The 19,077-nt window shown below is 45.1% G+C and overlaps 2 protein-coding genes across 2 annotated transcripts; one reads left to right on the top strand and one right to left on the bottom strand.

Moving 5' to 3' along the window:
* Nucleotides 1-5,053: 5,053 nt before the first annotated feature.
* Nucleotides 5,054-7,627, top strand: LOC124692838 (UV-stimulated scaffold protein A homolog). The gene is made up of 2 exons (XM_047226280.1): nucleotides 5,054-5,321; nucleotides 5,435-7,627. The coding sequence occupies exons 1-2, from the start codon at nucleotides 5,070-5,072 to the stop codon at nucleotides 7,316-7,318; spliced, it is 2,136 nt and encodes a 711-aa protein (XP_047082236.1). The 5' UTR covers nucleotides 5,054-5,069; the 3' UTR covers nucleotides 7,319-7,627.
* Nucleotides 7,628-8,394: 767 nt separating this feature from the next.
* Nucleotides 8,395-16,041, bottom strand: LOC124687979 (ABC transporter B family member 11-like). The gene is made up of 12 exons (XM_047221697.1): nucleotides 15,847-16,041; nucleotides 14,872-14,926; nucleotides 13,474-13,649; nucleotides 12,535-12,756; nucleotides 12,214-12,452; nucleotides 11,594-12,119; nucleotides 11,221-11,494; nucleotides 10,488-11,115; nucleotides 10,169-10,397; nucleotides 9,782-10,048; nucleotides 9,429-9,692; nucleotides 8,395-9,039 (listed from the first exon to the last, which is right to left on the bottom strand). Exons 1-12 carry the CDS (start codon nucleotides 16,027-16,029, stop codon nucleotides 8,395-8,397), a joined length of 3,708 nt encoding a protein of 1,235 aa, XP_047077653.1. The 5' UTR covers nucleotides 16,030-16,041.
* Nucleotides 16,042-19,077: the final 3,036 nt, after the last annotated feature.

The raw sequence follows: 19,077 nt of genomic DNA, 5'->3' as shown, positions 1-19,077 counted from the left end.
CAAGCAATCGCGCGCCAAGGTGCAGTTCATCTCCAGATTTGAGAGAGTATCCAGGAGAGCATCTTCTTCCAAATCCTGGTTCCTGTTATACATCTCACCAATTTTTTCTGTTGAAGAAAGAAGTACTTTTCAATATAAATATGACGGTGGTACAAGCAAACAAAAAAAGGGGCGGTAGAAGGAAAAAAGGAACATTACTCAAGAATCTGGCAGATTGTGTATCAAGATGTACAACAATGGCGGCTTCTCGTTGGGCAATCTTTTCTTCCTTCTCGCTCAGGGCCGTCTCGGCGACATTAAGCCTATCTCGAAGGTCTCCAACACTCATAGATTTTGTTTCAGCTTCTTCGCTAGCTTCGAGTTTCTCTTCCAGTTCTTTGGCGTGCCTCTCAGCAAGGTGCAAGACTCCTGGGTAAAAGGAAGGGTCATGTTATAAGAAAAACAACAAAGGGATATTAATCAACATATACAAAAAACTTACTTCTTAAGGAGTCAGCTTCATCGTGGAACCTGATAAATCGGGTACCTATGTCGACCATCTCCTTCAATAAGGGCTGCAAAATAGTTAGAGAGATGATGTTTCTCGAGTAAAACAAAAAGGCAAAGGAAGGCAAAAAGATACTTACATCATCGAGAAGAGGAGTCGATAAACTCTCAGTGGAAACTACCCCCTTACCAACGGCACATGTCTTTGGTCTTTTCTTCGAGACCCGGGGGCTTCGTGGTGGATCTGAGGTTTCCAGGGCAGTTTTTGGGTCCTCTGAGATGACCAACGTATTGGATGTACTCGTGTTTGCTAGTCTGGAAGCATCGAGGTCTGGATGTTCTTCATCATCCCTATCCATATACAAAATATTTCAGCATACGGAAAAATAAATCAAGTCAAAATAGTTGAGCGGAAGAAAAATAAACTTACGAGCTTACGACGGCGGCAGAAGCGAAGGGGTCAAACACTGCTTGTTCTTCATGAGAAGATTCTTCGACAGCTGGCTGAGATAGCTTGGACGTGCCAGAATCCTCTTCGTCATGTGTTCTTATTCTCTTGCCTTTCTCTGGAGAAGCCGCAGGAGGGACGAAATTTGTTTGGGAGGAGTAAGAGGCGTGTACTGACTCCGAGATTTTATCAGATGAACCCGCACTCTTTTCAGATTCCGTGGATTCACTGTCACGAACTGAAGTTTCTTGCGAGTCGTCAGTGATGATTGCACGCTCAGGCACATCCCCACCTTCGGGAGTAGGAGGAAGGGAAGAAAGTATTTGATGGTTCTACATAATAAAAGTGCGAGTTAACATAATGGAGGTTCAAAATAAGCAGGAAAGGCAAAGGCAAAAAACTAAAGAAAAACACTTACAGCTGGAAGGGCGTGGGTACCACTGAATGGCTCCACGCGGTAGGAGGCAGGAACTGGACTCTTTTTTCTAAGCGAAGTAAAGTGGCACACTATTTTCTTCAAGTCCTTCACGGAAAGATCTTTGGAAATCCTAGCAGCATCACCGGCACCGGAGTATAGCCAGAGGGGACTCGCACGAGCCTGGAGGGGCTGCACACGAATCCACAGAAAATGCGCGATGATTTTCACACCCGACAATTCTTGCCCTTGGGTATTTTGCAGAGATTCGATCCGAGCAATCAAGGACTTGGTAGTCGCCAATTCTTCGGGTGTAGCTTCAGCATCCCAAGATTTACGCCTCAAGATTTCTTGCCACACATCAAAGGGAGCAAGGCCAAATTGTTGGGTGCTAGTTGATTCATCCTTGACGTACATCCACTTCTTGTGCCAGCCTTGGACGCAGTCGGCGAATTTCAAGTCAAAATAACTGGCTTCCGGCCGCACGCAGATACAAATATCACCTACGTTGTAGATGGCGTTTCTCAAGTTGTTTCGACGGAGCTAAAAGATGTGTTTCCATAGGCCCCATTGGGGATGGATGCCAAGGAAGCACTCGCAAAGTGTGATGAAGATATAAATGTGGAAAATGGAATTAGGAGTCAGCTGATACAGCTGAATCCCATAACAAACAGAAGGCCACGAAGAAATCGGTGAAAATTACCCGGAAACCTTCGAGAGGAGCTGGAGTGGCTTCATCCCCTGGGATTTGCATCGTCTCATCATTCGTTAGCAAGCCCATCTTCTTGAGCTTGCGGTGGTCCTGCTTGGTGAACTTCAATCTCTCCCACCCAGAGTCTTTCTCCTTCTCCGCTCGAGCGGAGGCACCGGCGGTGATGTTCTTGGTGCGCTTGGTTCGCGGAGGCATGGCAGCGACGCAAGAGCACTGATGAAGTGAGGAGGAGTTTGGAGCAGCGAGCGTGAGTGATGGTGAGAGCTAGGGCAATGGCAGAGGCAAATGATTCGTGCGGCGGAGTGAAGGGGAAAATAAGATCCAGGGTTAACTTTTATAACCTGGAAGACGAAGTGGTGGAACCGTAGGATATACGCACAATAATCCTGGCCTTACATGTGGCAGCATGGTAAAGTTATTTTTACAGTTTATTTTGGAAACAAAGAAGTTACTGCGCGTGTGCCGGGAATATCGGAGAACGTGCGAGCCCCACTTATGCGACGTGGGAGAAGAGCAGAGATTTTGGACCCACAAAACAGTGGTCCACCAGCAGTCGTGTCTTCCCGAGACGACAACACCTGGTCTTTGTCAGCATCGACGTCACGTTTGAGAAAATATTAGAGTTACCAAGACAATATGTGGCGAGAAATATAAAATTTGGAGCCTATGTCCGGCTGCAAGCACCCGACCATATGCTCGGGGGCTACTCTTATTAGCAATATAGATTATATTGCTGATAAGACAAGTTAATGATGAAAAAATAGAGTTAGTTAATAGCAAAGTTGAGCCTACACCCAAGTGCAAACACTCGACTGTAGGCTCGGGGGTTACTCTCATCGGGAGCGCTAGTCGCGCACCCGATGAAACTTGATAATAAAAGAGATCAAGATAGCAAAGCAATACTGAATGGAACCGAAGAATTTCGGTTGTGTGCATACATCTTCGAGTTTCATGAAACTCATCCTGTACTCCCATCGGGAGCCAAGATATTATTTGGTGAAATACATAAACTCGAAGAAATGGAGTATTTCATCAGCCGAACAAAGGCACTCGACAATATATTCTCAGAGCGCGTCCGTCGCGATAGAAACTCTGAATCTCGTGACTCGCAAAAGGGTCACGAAGGTAAGACCCCAGGATCCATCCTGTGTGGCGTGGCATCACACCCGAATGCGCTCTCCCACTTTATCCACATCAATAGATGTGAAGAAAAATCCTAGCGGACGCGTTGGGTACTCGATAAAATAGCTGGAATTCAATTTTCGGTAAATCCTCAAGCGGCAAGTACTGAATTACACCAGTATCCCAGGTTGAACTTGAAGTATGTTTACGCGGGTTTGCCATAAGAGCAATTATCTAGTACCTGATCCGTTAGATGAACCAGCCTCGTTTACCATTATCCTTGTACAATATAGACATCGAGTAAGAATTGAGCACAACTCGAAAGTATTGTCAAACAGATGAAAGATGGAGATTTTCCCCGACTCTACGGCTCGAGTAAAATCTCGGGGGCTACTGACATAGGCATGCCTAAGGGGTATGTCGTATATATACCCCTGGTTTATTATTGTAGCCAAATGCCCATGGACTCAAAACTTTGGAGGCCCAGAAGATTGAAGATGTTCGGATTAGGAAAGTATAGCTATTATGGAAATTTGTATCAATATCGAGAAAGGCCCACTGCGGCCCGAAAGTTTGTACTTGTACGACACGTTGTAACCCTCGGTTTCTCCTCCTATATAAAAGGGACGATGAGGTCAAAATAATGATCGAATCATTGTAAACCCCAGCCACCGTAATATTGAGTTGAACACCTTTGTTCGGCTGATAACTTTCGAGATCTACTTGCCCTCTACTTTCTACGAAACACTAACTCTACAATTCGTAGGCATTGACAAGTTGATATCTCGTTACTCATTCATACATATTGTCTACTTCTGTCCTACCACAACTACTCATCAGATTAAATCTATCAAAGCTAGAAGCAGATTTTAGGGAGTGCCCATCCCTTTTCCCTAATCCATCTGAGGATGAAGTAGATCTAGTGTTTCGCGTCTACGCCTCTGAGACCCACGTCCTCGCCATGCTTGATGGACTATGCGTACTTGAAAAGCTTTCACCAAATCCCACCCCCTCTCCCCCTTTTATCTCGAGCCTAGCTTGTCACGCTCCGCCACAGCTCTCATGCACACCCTTATCTTCGCAAATCGCCAGCGTAAGCCTCTGATTTTCCATGGATTTGGGGGAAATGTACCTAGCGAGTGGCGGGACTAGAGTTGAGAATGAGGGCGATGAAGTGGAGCTAGTGGAAAATAGAGAATGAGGGAGCGTAGCTCGCGATGCATGGAGGCCTCCACCCATCGGCCATGGCCCTCCATGGGCGGGGATCAAGGTGATCCTGCGATGAAGAGGACCATAGGCTGGACGCGATGCTGCACGAGACGGTGCCCGAGTGATCTAAGTATGTAGATACATCGAAATTAAACAAATTTAAAATATTTTTTCATTAGACGGATGGAAAAATACAAAAGTAAGTCGTGGCTCTAAGCCAGTAATCAATTCTCTCGAATTGCTATTTTTTAAATAGTACATTTTAATTAAATTTTAGAAATAATATTATTTTAGAAATTTACAAAATAATATGGATTTGGCTTGGCCCACACGGATAAGTATTTATTGGTGTCGGCGAAGCCAATAAGTACCTCGGTGGGCCATCACCTATTATGGGAAGCTTTTGACGTCGACTATAGGCTAACAAATACTTATCGGCGACGACGAAGCTGATAGGTCCCTACCGGCGTGGGCCACACCGAGGCCATATTTATTTTTAAAATTTCTGGAATCGTGTATTATTTCTGAAATTAAACAAAAAATACATTTTTTTTTTAAAGAAGAGCTGTTTTTGCACGGAACTTTTCTTCTTCTTCTTTTGACTTGGGCGGCCCTATCCCCGCGGCCAGGCAAGACGAATCGCCGCACGGCTCTCCGTTCGCCACCAAACCGCCGCAATGCCTCGTGCGACATTCTCCTCCGGCCGGCCGCCCTCGTCGTCGTCGGCGGAGTCGGGCTCGAACCCCTCCATCTCCTCGACGGTGGATACGTCTATAGCGTCCCTCATCGAGCGCGCCACCTCCACCACCGCTCCTTCCGTCGACCCCGTCCTCCTCCGCGCCATCAAGTCCTCGGCTCGCGCCTCCGATGGCGCCATCCGCGACGCCTTCCGCCTCCTCCTCTCCCTCATGTCCAAGCCCCACTCCCATGTGCGTAAGCTCCTCCTTATCTCCTGCGCTAATCCCCAACTCCCCGATTCTCCTATGCTGATCTCCCCAATTTCCCCAACCCTAGGCTCATTCAGTTTCCCCTTTGTGCGCAGGTGCGGCTCCTCGCCTTCAGCATCGTCGACGAGCTCTTCATGCGCTCCAAGCTCTTCCGCTCCCTCCTCGCCGACGCGCTCGACGGATTCGTCCCGCTAGCCGTTGGCTTCCGCAGCGACGACCAGCTCCCGCCGCCGGCTGCCTCCGCCAACACGCTCCGCAAGTCCGCCATCCAGGCGCTCGAGCGCTGGCACCACCTCTTCGGCCTGCACTACCGCCAGCTCCGTCTCGCCGTCGAGTACCTCAAGGAGTCCGCCCGTATCCAGTTCCCCGGCATCCGCGCAGCCGTCGAGGCTCGTGCGGCGCGGGAGGCACGCACGCAGGAGATCTTGACTGCCAAGGTTCAGCAGCTGCGCCAGGACATTTCGTCCATAAAGGCTGAAATCCGATCCACCATCCAAGAGATCCGCAGCGGGCTGGCGATCATCCGTGCCGAGTACGAGAAATTCGAGGGTTACGCGGACGACGACGAGGAGGAGCAGGAGGTTGCTTCGTTGGCGATGCGGAGTATCAGGGCAGCGTCGTTGATGGCCGGGGAATGGGTGCCTGAAACCAAGGAAAACGAGGCTGTTTTTGATGCGTTGAGGGAGGCGTACCGGCTCCTTATGTCAAAGCACTTTGGCACCATTCAGGATTGGATATCTGTGCTTATTAGAGTCAATCTTGCAGATAACCGGTTCAGAGATTCCGCGCTCAAGGAACTCATTGATGTTAAGAATGAAATACGCGCGGTGAGAGGCCAGTGCAATGAGCTTGGTCTTGATCTTGATAATGTTCGTAGGAAGAAGGATATTCAGGAGGAAGAGGATGAAGATTGGGAGGAGGGTAAGATTGAAGTTCCTAGTCCTGCTAGAGCTGAGAGCAGTGCGGATGTTGCAGGTTCCAGCAAGGACGCTAGAAAGGGAAAGGGGGTGGTGGGCGCAGTGAACTCTGGTGACAATGACATGCCAAATGCTGGCAATACATCTCAGGAGATGGATCCAGAGAGAGCAAGGCTCCTTGCTGAAGCACCTTTGGTATCATGGAGCTCAGTCTTGGACCGGTGGGGTTCCAATGGGGATGCACATGTAAACCAGAGGGGGCTTGAGCTCGACAGCCATTGGGGAAGGATGGATAATGATGCTGTTATACCTGCAGCAAAGATTGCAGAGTTAAATGTTCACCATTCTGTTTATAAGGAAGAGCCGGTTGAGATCCTACCATGCCGTGCACCTCTGAAGAAAGGAGGTCTTTGCCACAGAAGGGATCTCAAGATATGCCCTTTTCATGGACCCATCATCCCACGTGATTCAGAAGGAAAGCCAATTGGTCTAAATGATGGCAGTTCTGGTGCAGGAGGTGATCCCGTTGAGCAGAGTGGTGACATCTGTGATGCAGGAGGAAGAATTCCGATTGAGACAAATGGAAGCAGTGATGGTGAATATACGCCGGAGCCTTCTCCTTCAATGACTACAAACAGTAACAATGACACTGGCGTCATGGATGGAGCTCATAATCTTGGTAAAAATACAATGGATCAGCTGGCGAGGCAAGCAATTAAGAATGTTCGGAAAAGGGACATGGATGAGAAAGCGCGTGAAAAAGCCCGACGTGTGAGAATCCGTCAGCATAATGAAGATGTTCTGCGACAAGCGGCTATTGCTTCAACTCCCCACTCAGCGGCAGCATATGACCAACCTTCTGAAACACTGGGCCGACGGGGTCGACGTCGAGGTAAAACAAAGGAACCCACACTAGCATCGATGCTGAAGAAAAAAGTTACCACAAAAGATAGGATTGCAGAGAGGCTCCTAAATGCTCGAGCTAGGGATGCAGCCACAAGAGAAGCTTCTCATAATGAGGATATGACCTACAGGGAAGCATTCCCGAATCAGTGGCAATGAAAGCAGCTGAGTAGTTGTTATAGCAACTATTTGAATCTTCACCCTGAAGATGACTCACGTTTTTTTCACGTATGGTTGTCAGCTTATTTTTGTGTGTAGATGCTACTTAGATTTTTTGAATTTTTTGTGTTGAATTTAGTTCTTATACGGCAGGGAATAAAAGTTCTCGCATTTCTTCACTGTACAATTTCCCCTCTCCGGTGTCGCCTCTCTTTATGTGTAGGTGGGCATTCCATACTGTTGTATGTAGTATAACAGTAGGCTGGTTGGTTCGAAACAGCTATAATAAAAGTTTTCGTTTTGCTTGTACTTGTCTAAATTTGGATCAATCTATACACTAAATAGTGTCTATATACATCCAAAATTTGATAAATCTAAGACATCTATTTATGGACAGAGGTAGTATGTTTTTTCTTCTCGTTAACTAATCCATGATGGCCGAACAGCATCTGTGACAATGATGCTGCAGGCTTCCATGAAACTTTGCTTTGTGTATATATGGCTAATTGCAGCTGAACAGGATTTTAATGGAACTCTGTTTGGAGCTTAAATGTGACTACAGCCTTGTACCTTCAGCTGTGTGATCAATTTGCTGTTTCATGTTGGTGTTAGTGATCCTGAAGATCGGTCACACCAATGCACCCTGCTATTCCCCTTCATGTGCTACTGCTGGAACGTTTAGCTATACAATTGCTAGATCGACTTTGCAAGATTGACAACAAAGCTTTTCTTGAAATCTGGGATAAAACCGTTGAGAATTTCGAGCTCATAAAAGTTGTAGGATCTGTTCATTGTATTTCCAGTAGCAGCAGCAGGCACTCGGCAGGCTGAAACGGCCTTAGCAATGCTGCAAGTACACGAAAGAGGTGTATACAGGAGTGGAAGTTATCAACGAAAGACATATCCATTATTACCCTTCGGGGAAAGAAAGAGTGGAAGCCTGTCTTGTTGCTACGTTGACAGCGTGGTAATTTCCATACAGTGAAAAAAGAAAAACCAATTGAAATCGGCAAAGACTATTCTATACTCTCATCCTACCAATACGAAGCAAGAGCATCATTCCTAGTGTGTTCAGTTCACGAGCTGCTAGACTGCAACGCAACAAGGGACGCATAGGCCCCACCGGGCAGGCGCAGCAGCTGCTCGTGCCGGCCTTCCTCGGCGACCACGCCATTCTTAACGACTGCAATCTTGTCGGCCGCGGTGATGGTCGACAGCCGGTGAGCCACAACCACTGTTGTCCTTCCGACAGTCACCCTGTCCAGTGCCTCCTGCACGATGCGCTCCGACTCAGCGTCCAGCGCGCTGGTCGCCTCGTCCAGCAGAAGCAGCTTGGGGTCCTTGAGGATCGCCCTTGCGATGGCTATCCGCTGCTTCTGCCCGCCGGATAGCTGCACCCCACGCTCGCCGACGCTCGTGTCATACCCGTGTGGGAGGGAGGAGATGAACCGGTGGGCATTGGCGGCCTCGGCGACGGCGATGATCTCTTCCTCGGATACCTGCTCATTCTTGCCGTAGGCGATGTTTGCTCTGATGGTGTCGTCGAAGAGGACTGGTTCTTGGCCTACCAGACCAATCTGCTGCCTGAGCCAGCTGAGCTTGAGGGTCTTCAGATCAACCCCGTCTAGAAAGATGGCACCAGAGTCAGGATCGTAGAACCTCTCGATCAAGGCTATCACCGTCGATTTCCCACTTCCGCTTTCCCCAACAAGCGCCACAGTCTGCAACAAACTTGTCAGTATTTAGTAATGGCAAGCCAGGGTTTAGGACCAACCAGTTATTTGAGTTCTGGGAACTAGTTTCAGCTTGTGAGAGCACGTCAAGTCAATTTGGTCTGAGACACACTTCGGCTCCATTAGTATTAACTCTAATGTTGTTACACTGCTCAACATTTCATAAGGAACTGTCAGATCTATTTACATTGGGTTGTGTGCTATCGACTCTGCCTCAGTTTAAGTTACTTTTAACTTGTTTAAGTTTTACAGCAGAAGTTCAAAGTCATGTAAAAAGAGCTCTATAAGTATGAAACTTAATTTTAATGGGAGAAAACTGATGTTTTGATTATCAGAAGAAGGTACGTTTTGCTTGATTGTGAAAACAAAAGTATTACCTTGCCAGATGGTATCCTCAAGCACAAATCTCTGAAGATTTGCACGTCAGTCCGAGCAGGGTACTTGAAGCTCACGTGCTGCAACTCTATATTCCCTTCCACTGTGTCTAGTGTCCTTCCTACCTCAGAGCTTGCGTCAATCTTGGATACCCTATCAATAATCCTGAAAATAGAAACAGCTGCATCTTGCACTTTGCTATAATCCCGAGCAAGCGAACTCGACTGCGAAACTCCAACAGCCATCATGGTTAAAGAAAAGAAGACCTGCATTTTTTCAAGAAACAGAAACAGAAGTTGCAATGAGAAGAAGTCTCAGTTGTGTTATTTGGCCCTATTAGTTTTTTGGTTCTCACCTTGAAGACTTGCCCAACTTCTGCTGTCCCATTGTGTACAAAGCGAGCTCCAACGTAAAAGGATACAGCATAAAAACAGAAGAGCAACGCGAATGAGAATCCATAACCCACACCACTTATAGTCCCTTGACGAACTCCTTTCGTCAAAGGACCTTCACATTTGTTTCGGTAGCTTTCGATTATCTTCTCTTCTGCACAAAATGAAGCAACAGTCCTGATGTTACTGATGGCATCACTGGCAATTGTGCTTGCTTGTTCGTACATTTCCTGCAGTCAACCATTACACAAAATTTCAGCAAATAACTACAGAATGATCTGATTGCCATGAAAAGGAACAGATCAGCAAATAACTACAATATGATACAGGCGGGTGAAAAGGATTAGTACCTTGGCGTCAGCACCAAAACCCCTCATCAACCTGCCTTGAGCGTAACTCTGTGCAATCACGCAAGGAAGGAAGCACAATACTATGAGTGCTAGTTGCCAGTTTGCAGTCATGGCTATTATAATACCGACAACAGAAGTGCTTAGGCTTTGCACTATCAATGATAAGACATCCCCAGCAATGCTCTTAATAGATGCTGCATCCCCTGATAACCTGGAGCCTATTGCGCCACTGGAGAATGCATGAGAATCAGGAAACACACAAAAAAATAGCGATTCCACAACATTGATGTATCAAATGAATAAGTGAACACAAAAGTACCTGCTGTTCAACGGGTCATCGAACCATCCTATTTCCTGGTAAACAACCCGAGTAAATGATACAGCACGTATGCGCTCGATAAGTTTACCACCTGCCATGTTGAACAAAGAGTATTGCATTGGGATGATAAGGATGGAGATGACACCCAACATCACATAGATCTCTGCCCAGAACGCTGAATCTTTTCTCAATTTCTGGGGTGGTTCATAGAATGTGTTAATGGCACTTGAAAGCAGCATACCGAACACAGGAAGTATAGCACCATTGGCTGCGGCAGCAGTGCATCCTAAGAGAAGAATTGGAATCTCAGGCTTATGAAGGTAGAGTAGGCGTCTGATTACATTCTTCTCTGACTTCACATCATCAACCCTTTCGGTTACGTGTTCATTCAATGAGAATGTCTGTGAGTTCCTTCTGCTTCCACCCTGTGCCGAATATCTACTCATAGATCTCTCAAGTGATGGATTTATGCTGCTGTGTTGACTTGCAGAATTTGCAGTATCCGGTGCTGATTGTAACCTGTTGGAGTCATCTCCATGAGATCCCTTCCTATCTGTATTAACCTCTTGAAGACGTAAAAGTTGAGAGTATGCTCCATTGGAATCTTTTATCAACTCAGCATGCGGTCCTGTTGTGCAAACATCCATTAGAGCTTGATTTTACAATGTGAAACTTGACCCAGTTGAATTATTGCAGTAAGAATGACTGAAAAGTGATGAAGAAATACAGGTACCTTGTTCTACAAGCTGTCCACGATGCAGCACCGATATTGTATCAGCATTTTTGACAGTGCTCAGGCGATGCGCCACAATTATTGTGGTTCTGTTCACCATGATATTATTAAGTGCATCTTGAACTACACGTTCAGACTCGGCATCAAGTGCACTTGTAGCTTCATCAAGAAGTAGTATGCTGGGGTTTTTCAAAATTGCTCTTGCAATTGCAATTCTCTGTTTCTGTCCGCCGGATAGTTGTGTTCCATGCTCACCAACCATTGTATCAAGTCCCTGGTAAGAGTTGTCAGCTTATCATTATTGGGTGAAAGAAATAGTGCAGAAATACTATATCACAGAATGCACGGCTAAGAAGGGATCAAATAACCATACATTTGGTAACTTGTCGATGAACTTCGCAGCATTGGCCAGCACAATTGCGCTCCTGATTTCTTCCTCTGATGCACCTCTTTTTCCATACCCTATATTTTCTCCTATAGTGGTTGTGAAAAGAATAGGCTCTTGGCTAACAAGCCCTATTTTCTGCCTTATCCAACTAAGGTTTAGCTCTTTCAGATTAACACCATCCAAAAGTACTTCACCTGATTGTGGATCATAGAATCTCTCTACCAAGCTAATTACAGTAGACTTCCCGCTTCCACTCTCCCCAACCAATGCCACTGTTGTGCCAGTTGGAATGCTAATAGAGAAGCCATTGAAGATACGTTGCTCAGGCCGTGCAGGGTAACTGAAATTGACATCTTTCAACTCAACATCTCCAACAAAGTTGTCCAGTATAATGCCACCCTTGTCACTGGCATCAATCTCAGGTTTTCTATAAATTGTTGCAAACATTTTATGAGCGGCAATCTGTCCTGATGCAAAAGCAGTTAAGCATGGCGAAGATTGGCCAAGAGCCCTACAACAATCAGAAAAAAACGTCATGCAAATGAATATAATTCAATTTGATTTTGGTTATTTGTATCTTGAACCATGTAAAGGAAGATACTAACATTGCACCAGTCATGATCGCCATCAATACATTAATGATATATCCCCCAGTATATCCCTTCTCAATAATCAACCTTGCACCATACCATACAGCTAATCCATAGCTGCAGAAAACAATAAGCAAAAGGGAACCAATTCCAAGGCCCCCGGCTGTGCCCTGGTGGACTGTTGACCTGTATGATATTTTTAAAAACTCCTGATATTTGTCAATTGCTCTCCTCTCCCCAGTGAAAGATACCACCTGTTTTCATAAAGATAAAAAAGGAAAAGTTAGCTAAGGACAAGAAATATATGGGTAGGAGTTTCTGAAATAAAGATATTACCGTTCTGATTGATCCTATTGTTTGTTCAACGACTTTCCCTGCTTCGGCATAGGCCATCTGGGAACGGTATGATAACTTTGACAGGACAAGCGACATGACTGCAGCTGATGCTACAACAGGAGGAATACTTGACAACATTACCAGGGACAGAAGCCAGCCTCTTGAAAATGCAATGATAAAACCACCAAGAAACGTTGATATCAGTTGGAGAAACTTGCCCACCTGCATAAGCGCGTCAAATCAAAAGTGTGTCAATCTATGCATTTTATAGAATCTTGCTACTCTAATCAGTAAATTTGTATACCAAAAATAGCCTCAAAATTTGCATAGTTGAAGCTATCAAGATTCTTATGAAAGGTAACTTACACTAAATCACGATTCACTCAAAATAACGAAGGCAGGACAGTGCATGTGACCTTCACAGATCCATGCAAGGTCCATGCGCCAGAAACATATACTTGGCCTAACTATGAACCTGGTCGTGTTAATAGTTTCTAAGAGAAGGTGTTGAGCCGGTCCACCCGGGTTCTCGTCGCAGGTGAAGCACTCGGAATAAACGGGATCCTATCCGCATGAAAGAAATCTATGGAGAGTTCTCATCTATCTAACAACGGAGGGATCCTTCCCCCGTTGGTCAACGTTTTATAGTTTCTAAGAGAAACAGTAAACTGAAGGCACAAGTTATATAATCAGACCTATTTGCATAAGAACACTTCAGAAAAAACCTGTGGCCTTCACACATCCATGCACCAGTAACATATACTTGACCTAACAATGAACCTAGTTGTGTGGTACTTCTAAGAGAAACAGAAAACTGAAGGCACAAGTTGTATACTTCACATCAAACTTCTTTCCATAAAATTACTTCAGACAAGGCACATCATATAGTCAAAATTCAGGAGCAAGTTATGATTCACATGGATAAGACATGTGTCTAACCTTTTCTCCAATGGCATCTTGAATTAACACTGTGTCACTAGACATCCTTTCAATAACTTCTCCAGTTGACGTCTCCACGTCAAAAAATGATATATCTTGTCTAAGTATAGTCTCAAGGTACAGCCCTCGGATGCGTGCAGCCTGCCTTTCACCAGTCACCATCCAGCATGACACCTCTGCATGCATCAGCACAGTTAAGAGAGGTAGTATGATAAGGATATGTAACCAATTGCCTTTTCTGACATCCCTACAAGTAATAATACTCCCTCTGGCCCGATTTAGTTCTCACAGCTCATAGATTCAGATTAGCTATGCCTAGTTTAAACCTGCATAAATTAAATGGGGCAGGAGGGAGTACTAAAGCCTACATTATTTTCCAACATTATACTTATGATTATGTGTACACCAAAATGTCTTGTCTTGTCAATGTGGCCCATTCTTGGTTGCTACCCTAATTTCTTAATGCTTAGATCTCTATGAAAACTATAGCCCGATTTTAACTCAAATTATGGTGGGAGAAGTTATACACTGAGTCTCCAAACAAATCGACTTGGAAATGTTGTACAAAAAAAGTTTAGACTTAAAATATAGCTAATAAAATTGGAATTTATCAGCTGGTTGGACCTATGTCTTTTCTTTTACTCCTGACAATATAAATTCTAGTCCTTTTATGTTTTCTTCAGTGTGGAAACTAAGAATATATAATAATTAGCTTCTATACAGAGATAAAAAAAAATCCGGAAACCATCAACTTGGCTGTGACAAATTCCAGAAGTTTTTAGAACTTTTATATATAAATAAAAACAAAAATACCCCAAATAGATAACCTCAAAATAGGAAAGGGTAGGATACACACCACATACATTGCCCAGAGATAAATTGTTTCCAGTAGGGGCCTAAATTAGCATAATTAATTGGGTCTGACACGACCCCAAATAGATAACCTCAAAATAGGAAAGGGTAGGATACACACCACATACATTGCCCAGAGATAAATTTGTTTCCAGTAGGGGCCTAAATTAGCATAATTAATTGGGTCTGACACGTCATATAGTGTAGTTAAGGAAAATCGTCAAATAATAATTTGTGGTGATATACTACCACATGCTTACAATTTACTTCATTTGCAAATGATTTTTCATCTTTAATTCCTTCCAAAGCAGGATTGCTGATTTTCCAACAATAGAATAATACATACTTTTCGAGAAGAACATATTCAGTATACGCACCTTGAATCTAAAGTTTACACGGAGACTCAACGGAAGTACACAATCTTATAACAAACTACGTAACTATACGTGAGAAAAGTAAACGGATACTGTGTGAGAAATTTTTAACAGAAGGCAATATGGGATAATGCACTTCCAAACTAAATTCTGTAACAGAAATGAGACTTACGAAGAAACCCTGCTACTCCAGAAGCTATTGCTAGGTACACAAATCTGACAGAAACCTGAAAACCAAAAGCACACAATGACAAATGGTCAAAAGATAGCACCGACTAAGCAAGCAAGCCAGCTAATTAATGCCAACAGAGGGAAAATTCCTTTTCAGGAACACGAAACTACAGCACTGACATGTTCAACTTTAAAGTTCAAGAGCACCAGGCATCAAAAATAGAAACAGAACTACTTGGGGAGTACTAGTGCGTGTACACAATAAATAGCAATTATTGAATAACATTCTTGGGTGAAAATATAATTACAGCCAGCTAAATTTTGAGATACAGACAGACCTATATTCTCGGATGAAAATATGATACATCCAGCCAACTTTTGAGATACAAACAAAAGTAGTATATTCTATTGAACAGTTTCCCACATTGAACCGTGTTAGCCTACAACAGAAGCAGACCTATCAACCGTTCTAGATGAGGTCTTCTCATACCTATGAACTTATGATCACACAGTCACAGTCGATCTTGCCAAATTCGTTAGAGAAAATTAAGATGCGTACGACATAGTAGCTTGAAAATTCTGGCGATTGGCACGTTTCAAGCTCCATACCAAATCGCGTAGCTTGTGGATCTGAAACTTTATACAAAAAGCACAGGATCTCGAAGGAAACTAATGAGAAATTTGTGATCGACCGCTCTTTTCAGATCAGTAAATCCGATCCAGCACCAAATGGCCGGTTAAACGCAAATTCATGCACAAACTCGTCTAAACGTTCGATCCGAGGGGGTTTGGTAAACTTCGACCCGAAATTATCCGATTTACTTTATTGGGGTAAAATCTAGAGACGAACGCTTCATATTCCAAAACCCTTAACCCTCTAACCGAGTGAGGCAAGAGCAAATAGGGAAATAGGCAGGCGAGGAACGGCATGGAATCGACGAGCCAGGAACGCGAGATAAGCGGAACCCTCTCAGACGGCGCGAACCTTGGCGACGGCGTGGACGACATTGGCGCGGTGGGCGGGGCCGAACGCGTCGACGAGATCGCCGACGAGGAAGGCGAGGAACGGCATCGCGACGCCGTTGGCCATGGCCGCCACGGCGCCGACCGTCATGAGCACCGCGTCCCGCCGGTCCGCGAACGCGAAGAGCCGGTGCATCGGCACCCTCTTCGCGGCGCCTCCTCCTCCTTTGCTGCCGCCGCCGCCGCCGCCCCCGCCTCCGCCATCGCCGCTTCCCCCTCCCACCGCCATCTACCGAGATCGATCCAACACGCCCCGCCCCAACCCTTCCCTTGGCGCCGCGCTGCCGGAGAGTTGCGGCGCTAGCTAGGTACTAGAGACTAGAGAGGAGGAGGAAGGGCGGTGCGATTGTATGTGCATGGGTGTGTGGCGTCTTGGCCAGTTTTTAATGTGCAGCCGCTACCCGTCTTCCTTGCTAGCTCATGGACTCTTCCCCGTTCTATGTGTTGAGCCGCTCGGCTCCGGCCTGGGTTGGGTTGGGGCATCCAAGTATCCAACGCCCCATCCCTGCATTCTCTTTTTTTTTAGGAAAAAGCATGTCGGTAAGCTTTATTGATTCTCAAACACTTACATGGTTCATGAGTTTCGAAAATAAAGAAATAGGGAATCCCAGAAAAAATCAACATGCATGTCACAAAAACTATGCCTAGCTAGCTCATGTGCCACCTCATTGGTCTTCCTATTACAATGCTCAAAAAAATCTCTCCAAAACCAGAAGTAACAATTCTACAATCATCAAAGATCTTAACCTTGGATGGTAATTGTAAGGTAAACCCCATAATTTTTTCCACACAGTACTCCCTTGTGAACCACCAATGTCCATCACATTCGGGTTGTGTCTACCAAACTCGCATTCCCACTCTGCGTGATAAGCTGATCTAACAGTAAATATTGCAAGTTTTTGTAAGATGCCACGCAACAAAATCTTCCATCTCTGGTGGAGCTATAGGAACCTCAGGAATTCTATTAGCATCAACACTCCAGAACAGCTCACGTACCAACTCCTCATCCCATGATCCCATGCCTGGATTAATAAGATCAGACACTTTATTAAGCAAAATAGCACCTTCCAGAGTGTACACCTTCCTTGTTGGACTAGTTGGTAGGTGTACACGGGTCATTCCAAATATATATTTGCTCCCCATCCACAACACGTCAAATGCAACCTCGATTAAAAGTTTGCAAACCATAGATTACACTTTGCCACGTATAAGAGCTCCCGCTTTTAAGCTGTGCATTTAGAAGGTTACCATATGGATAGTACTTAGCACAGAGAACTCTTGCACAAAGGGAATTCGGCTCTTCCATAAGCCTCCAACGTTGTTTCGCCAACATGGCGGTATTAAAAGTATGTAAGTCTCGAAACCCCATACCTCCTCTTTCTTTAGGGATATACATTTTCCACCATGCCACCCAATGCATCTTCTTATGGTCATCTTCATCACCCACCATAATTGCGAAATACGATGACAAATTTTCTTTGGGATATTGAATATTGTCATCACAAATATCGGTATGGTTTGAGCAACTTCCTTTATGAGCATCTCCTTACCTCCCATAGATAACTTTTTTCCCTTCCATCCACTAATGAGTGCTTGTACTCTTGCGGCGGTGCAGCGGATTTGTCAGCGGTGGAGCAACCGCTCTGGTGATGTGATAGTTTGGAGGGAGGTGAGAGAGAAGAGGCGAGTGAGAGGAACGAGATGGGGTGGTGAGGCGAGTTATGACGCGTGTTCCTGAAGGGATGCGACGTTTCCGTCTCCCTTCCCAACGCGTGTAGACGTATGAAGACAATGGGCCAGGCTCCACAGCAACGACCGATTTGGGCGTTCCTCCCGGGCCTGGCCCGGAGGTGCTTTAAAACCTGGTTCGTGCAACAATGGAGAAGAGTACATGAAATCAAAAGGCCCATTTTTCGTACCAGTCCATGCAAAAAAAAGTACCACATGCTACCAAACACACTCTAGGAGAAGAGCGCGGTCGGGTATGCGGATGTGCGGTGGCGAGGCGATGCATGGGCCGAGTTACGGAAAACAACGTGCGAGCGGCTCATCGTGATCTGCGAAGCCAGCTTTGGAACTACTCTCAGCTCCATTAGATCTGTCGGCCGGTGCGCACATCTTGCACTGAATTTTGGTTCGACTGACATTGCATTAGTAAGTTGTTGCTACTATTGTGAAAGAGGACGCTGAGGATCCTCTGGAGGCACAGAGTCTCCCAGCCTCCGGGTTCTCCATCTAACACGTGTACAATTTCACATCAAATTCAGATATTGTTTCGTCGCAGCAAAAAATACCTCGCTTTTGCTTCATTGAAGAAAAAAAAATGGTTCAACTAAAAATAAAAAGGAAATAGACCCAGTGGACATGGACCTTGTCGGGGACTTCGTCAGAGACCTCGCCGGAGCACCTTACTTCGTTGGGGACTCGCCGGAGACCTTGTCGGAGCACTGAACTTCGCCGAAGACCTCACATCAGTACTTTTGCGCTAAAGTATCAACATAGGAATACTATTGCAGCACAAAATACATACTATTATTGTAGCATTGCAACATTTGTGTTATTATGGTAAAAATCGATCTCGCCGGAGACATCACCAGAGACATCGGAGCAAAAAGTTTATACTAAAGTAGAAGAATCGTAGAACAATTGTAGCAAAACATTTACACTAATATAGATGAAGATCATGAAGCAACACACACGACATTCACAGCAGCATAGTCATTCCTTTGCAGCTCTGTCACTCAACTTTTGAAGCACCACCTCTCTTCCCTTGCAGCTCCTCCGTTGCCTATTGCTCACGGCACAACGACCCCTTCTTTCCAGCTCCACCACCAACCGCACGTAGCAGGCGAACCAACATTTGCAGCTTCATCGTTGACCGCATGCATGATGCATGTAAAATGCATACATAAACTTAGTCCTTTATCATATTGAATTCCCATATATTTGCAACATATATGATGATAATACCATATTTTACATATATGATGATAATACCATGTTTTACATAGTTGCAACATATATGATTTACCAATGATCGCCTTTATTTGGTTTATAACCCTGCAGAACAGGAAAACCCTGTTTCGCATATTTCACTTTCAGAGATCTATACGGAGTCAAATTGACCTGGAATTTTTGGAGCATCATTTTTTCACCGGGAGAAACATAATGAACTTTTGGAGCA

Source organism: Lolium rigidum, chromosome 2 (genome assembly GCF_022539505.1).
Source record: "Lolium rigidum isolate FL_2022 chromosome 2, APGP_CSIRO_Lrig_0.1, whole genome shotgun sequence".
NCBI classification, from domain to species: domain Eukaryota; kingdom Viridiplantae; phylum Streptophyta; class Magnoliopsida; order Poales; family Poaceae; genus Lolium; species Lolium rigidum.
Note: the sequence above shows the minus strand (reverse complement) of the source record. Positions and strands in the feature narration are given on the sequence as shown.

Coding starts and splice junctions, on each gene's coding strand:
- LOC124687979 (XM_047221697.1), bottom strand. CDS start 16,029: ATGCACCGGCTCTTCGCGTTCGCGGACCGGCGGGACGCGGTGCTCATG. Junction 13,650..14,871: donor TGGAGTAGCAGGGTTTCTTC/GTAAGTCTCATT, acceptor TGATGCATGCAG/AGGTGTCATGCTGGATGGTG. Junction 11,116..11,220: donor TGGACAGCTTGTAGAACAAG/GTACCTGTATTT, acceptor TTTGCACAACAG/GACCGCATGCTGAGTTGATA.
- LOC124692838 (XM_047226280.1), top strand. CDS start 5,070: ATGCCTCGTGCGACATTCTCCTCCGGCCGGCCGCCCTCGTCGTCGTCG. Junction 5,322..5,434: donor TGTCCAAGCCCCACTCCCAT/GTGCGTAAGCTC, acceptor CTTTGTGCGCAG/GTGCGGCTCCTCGCCTTCAG.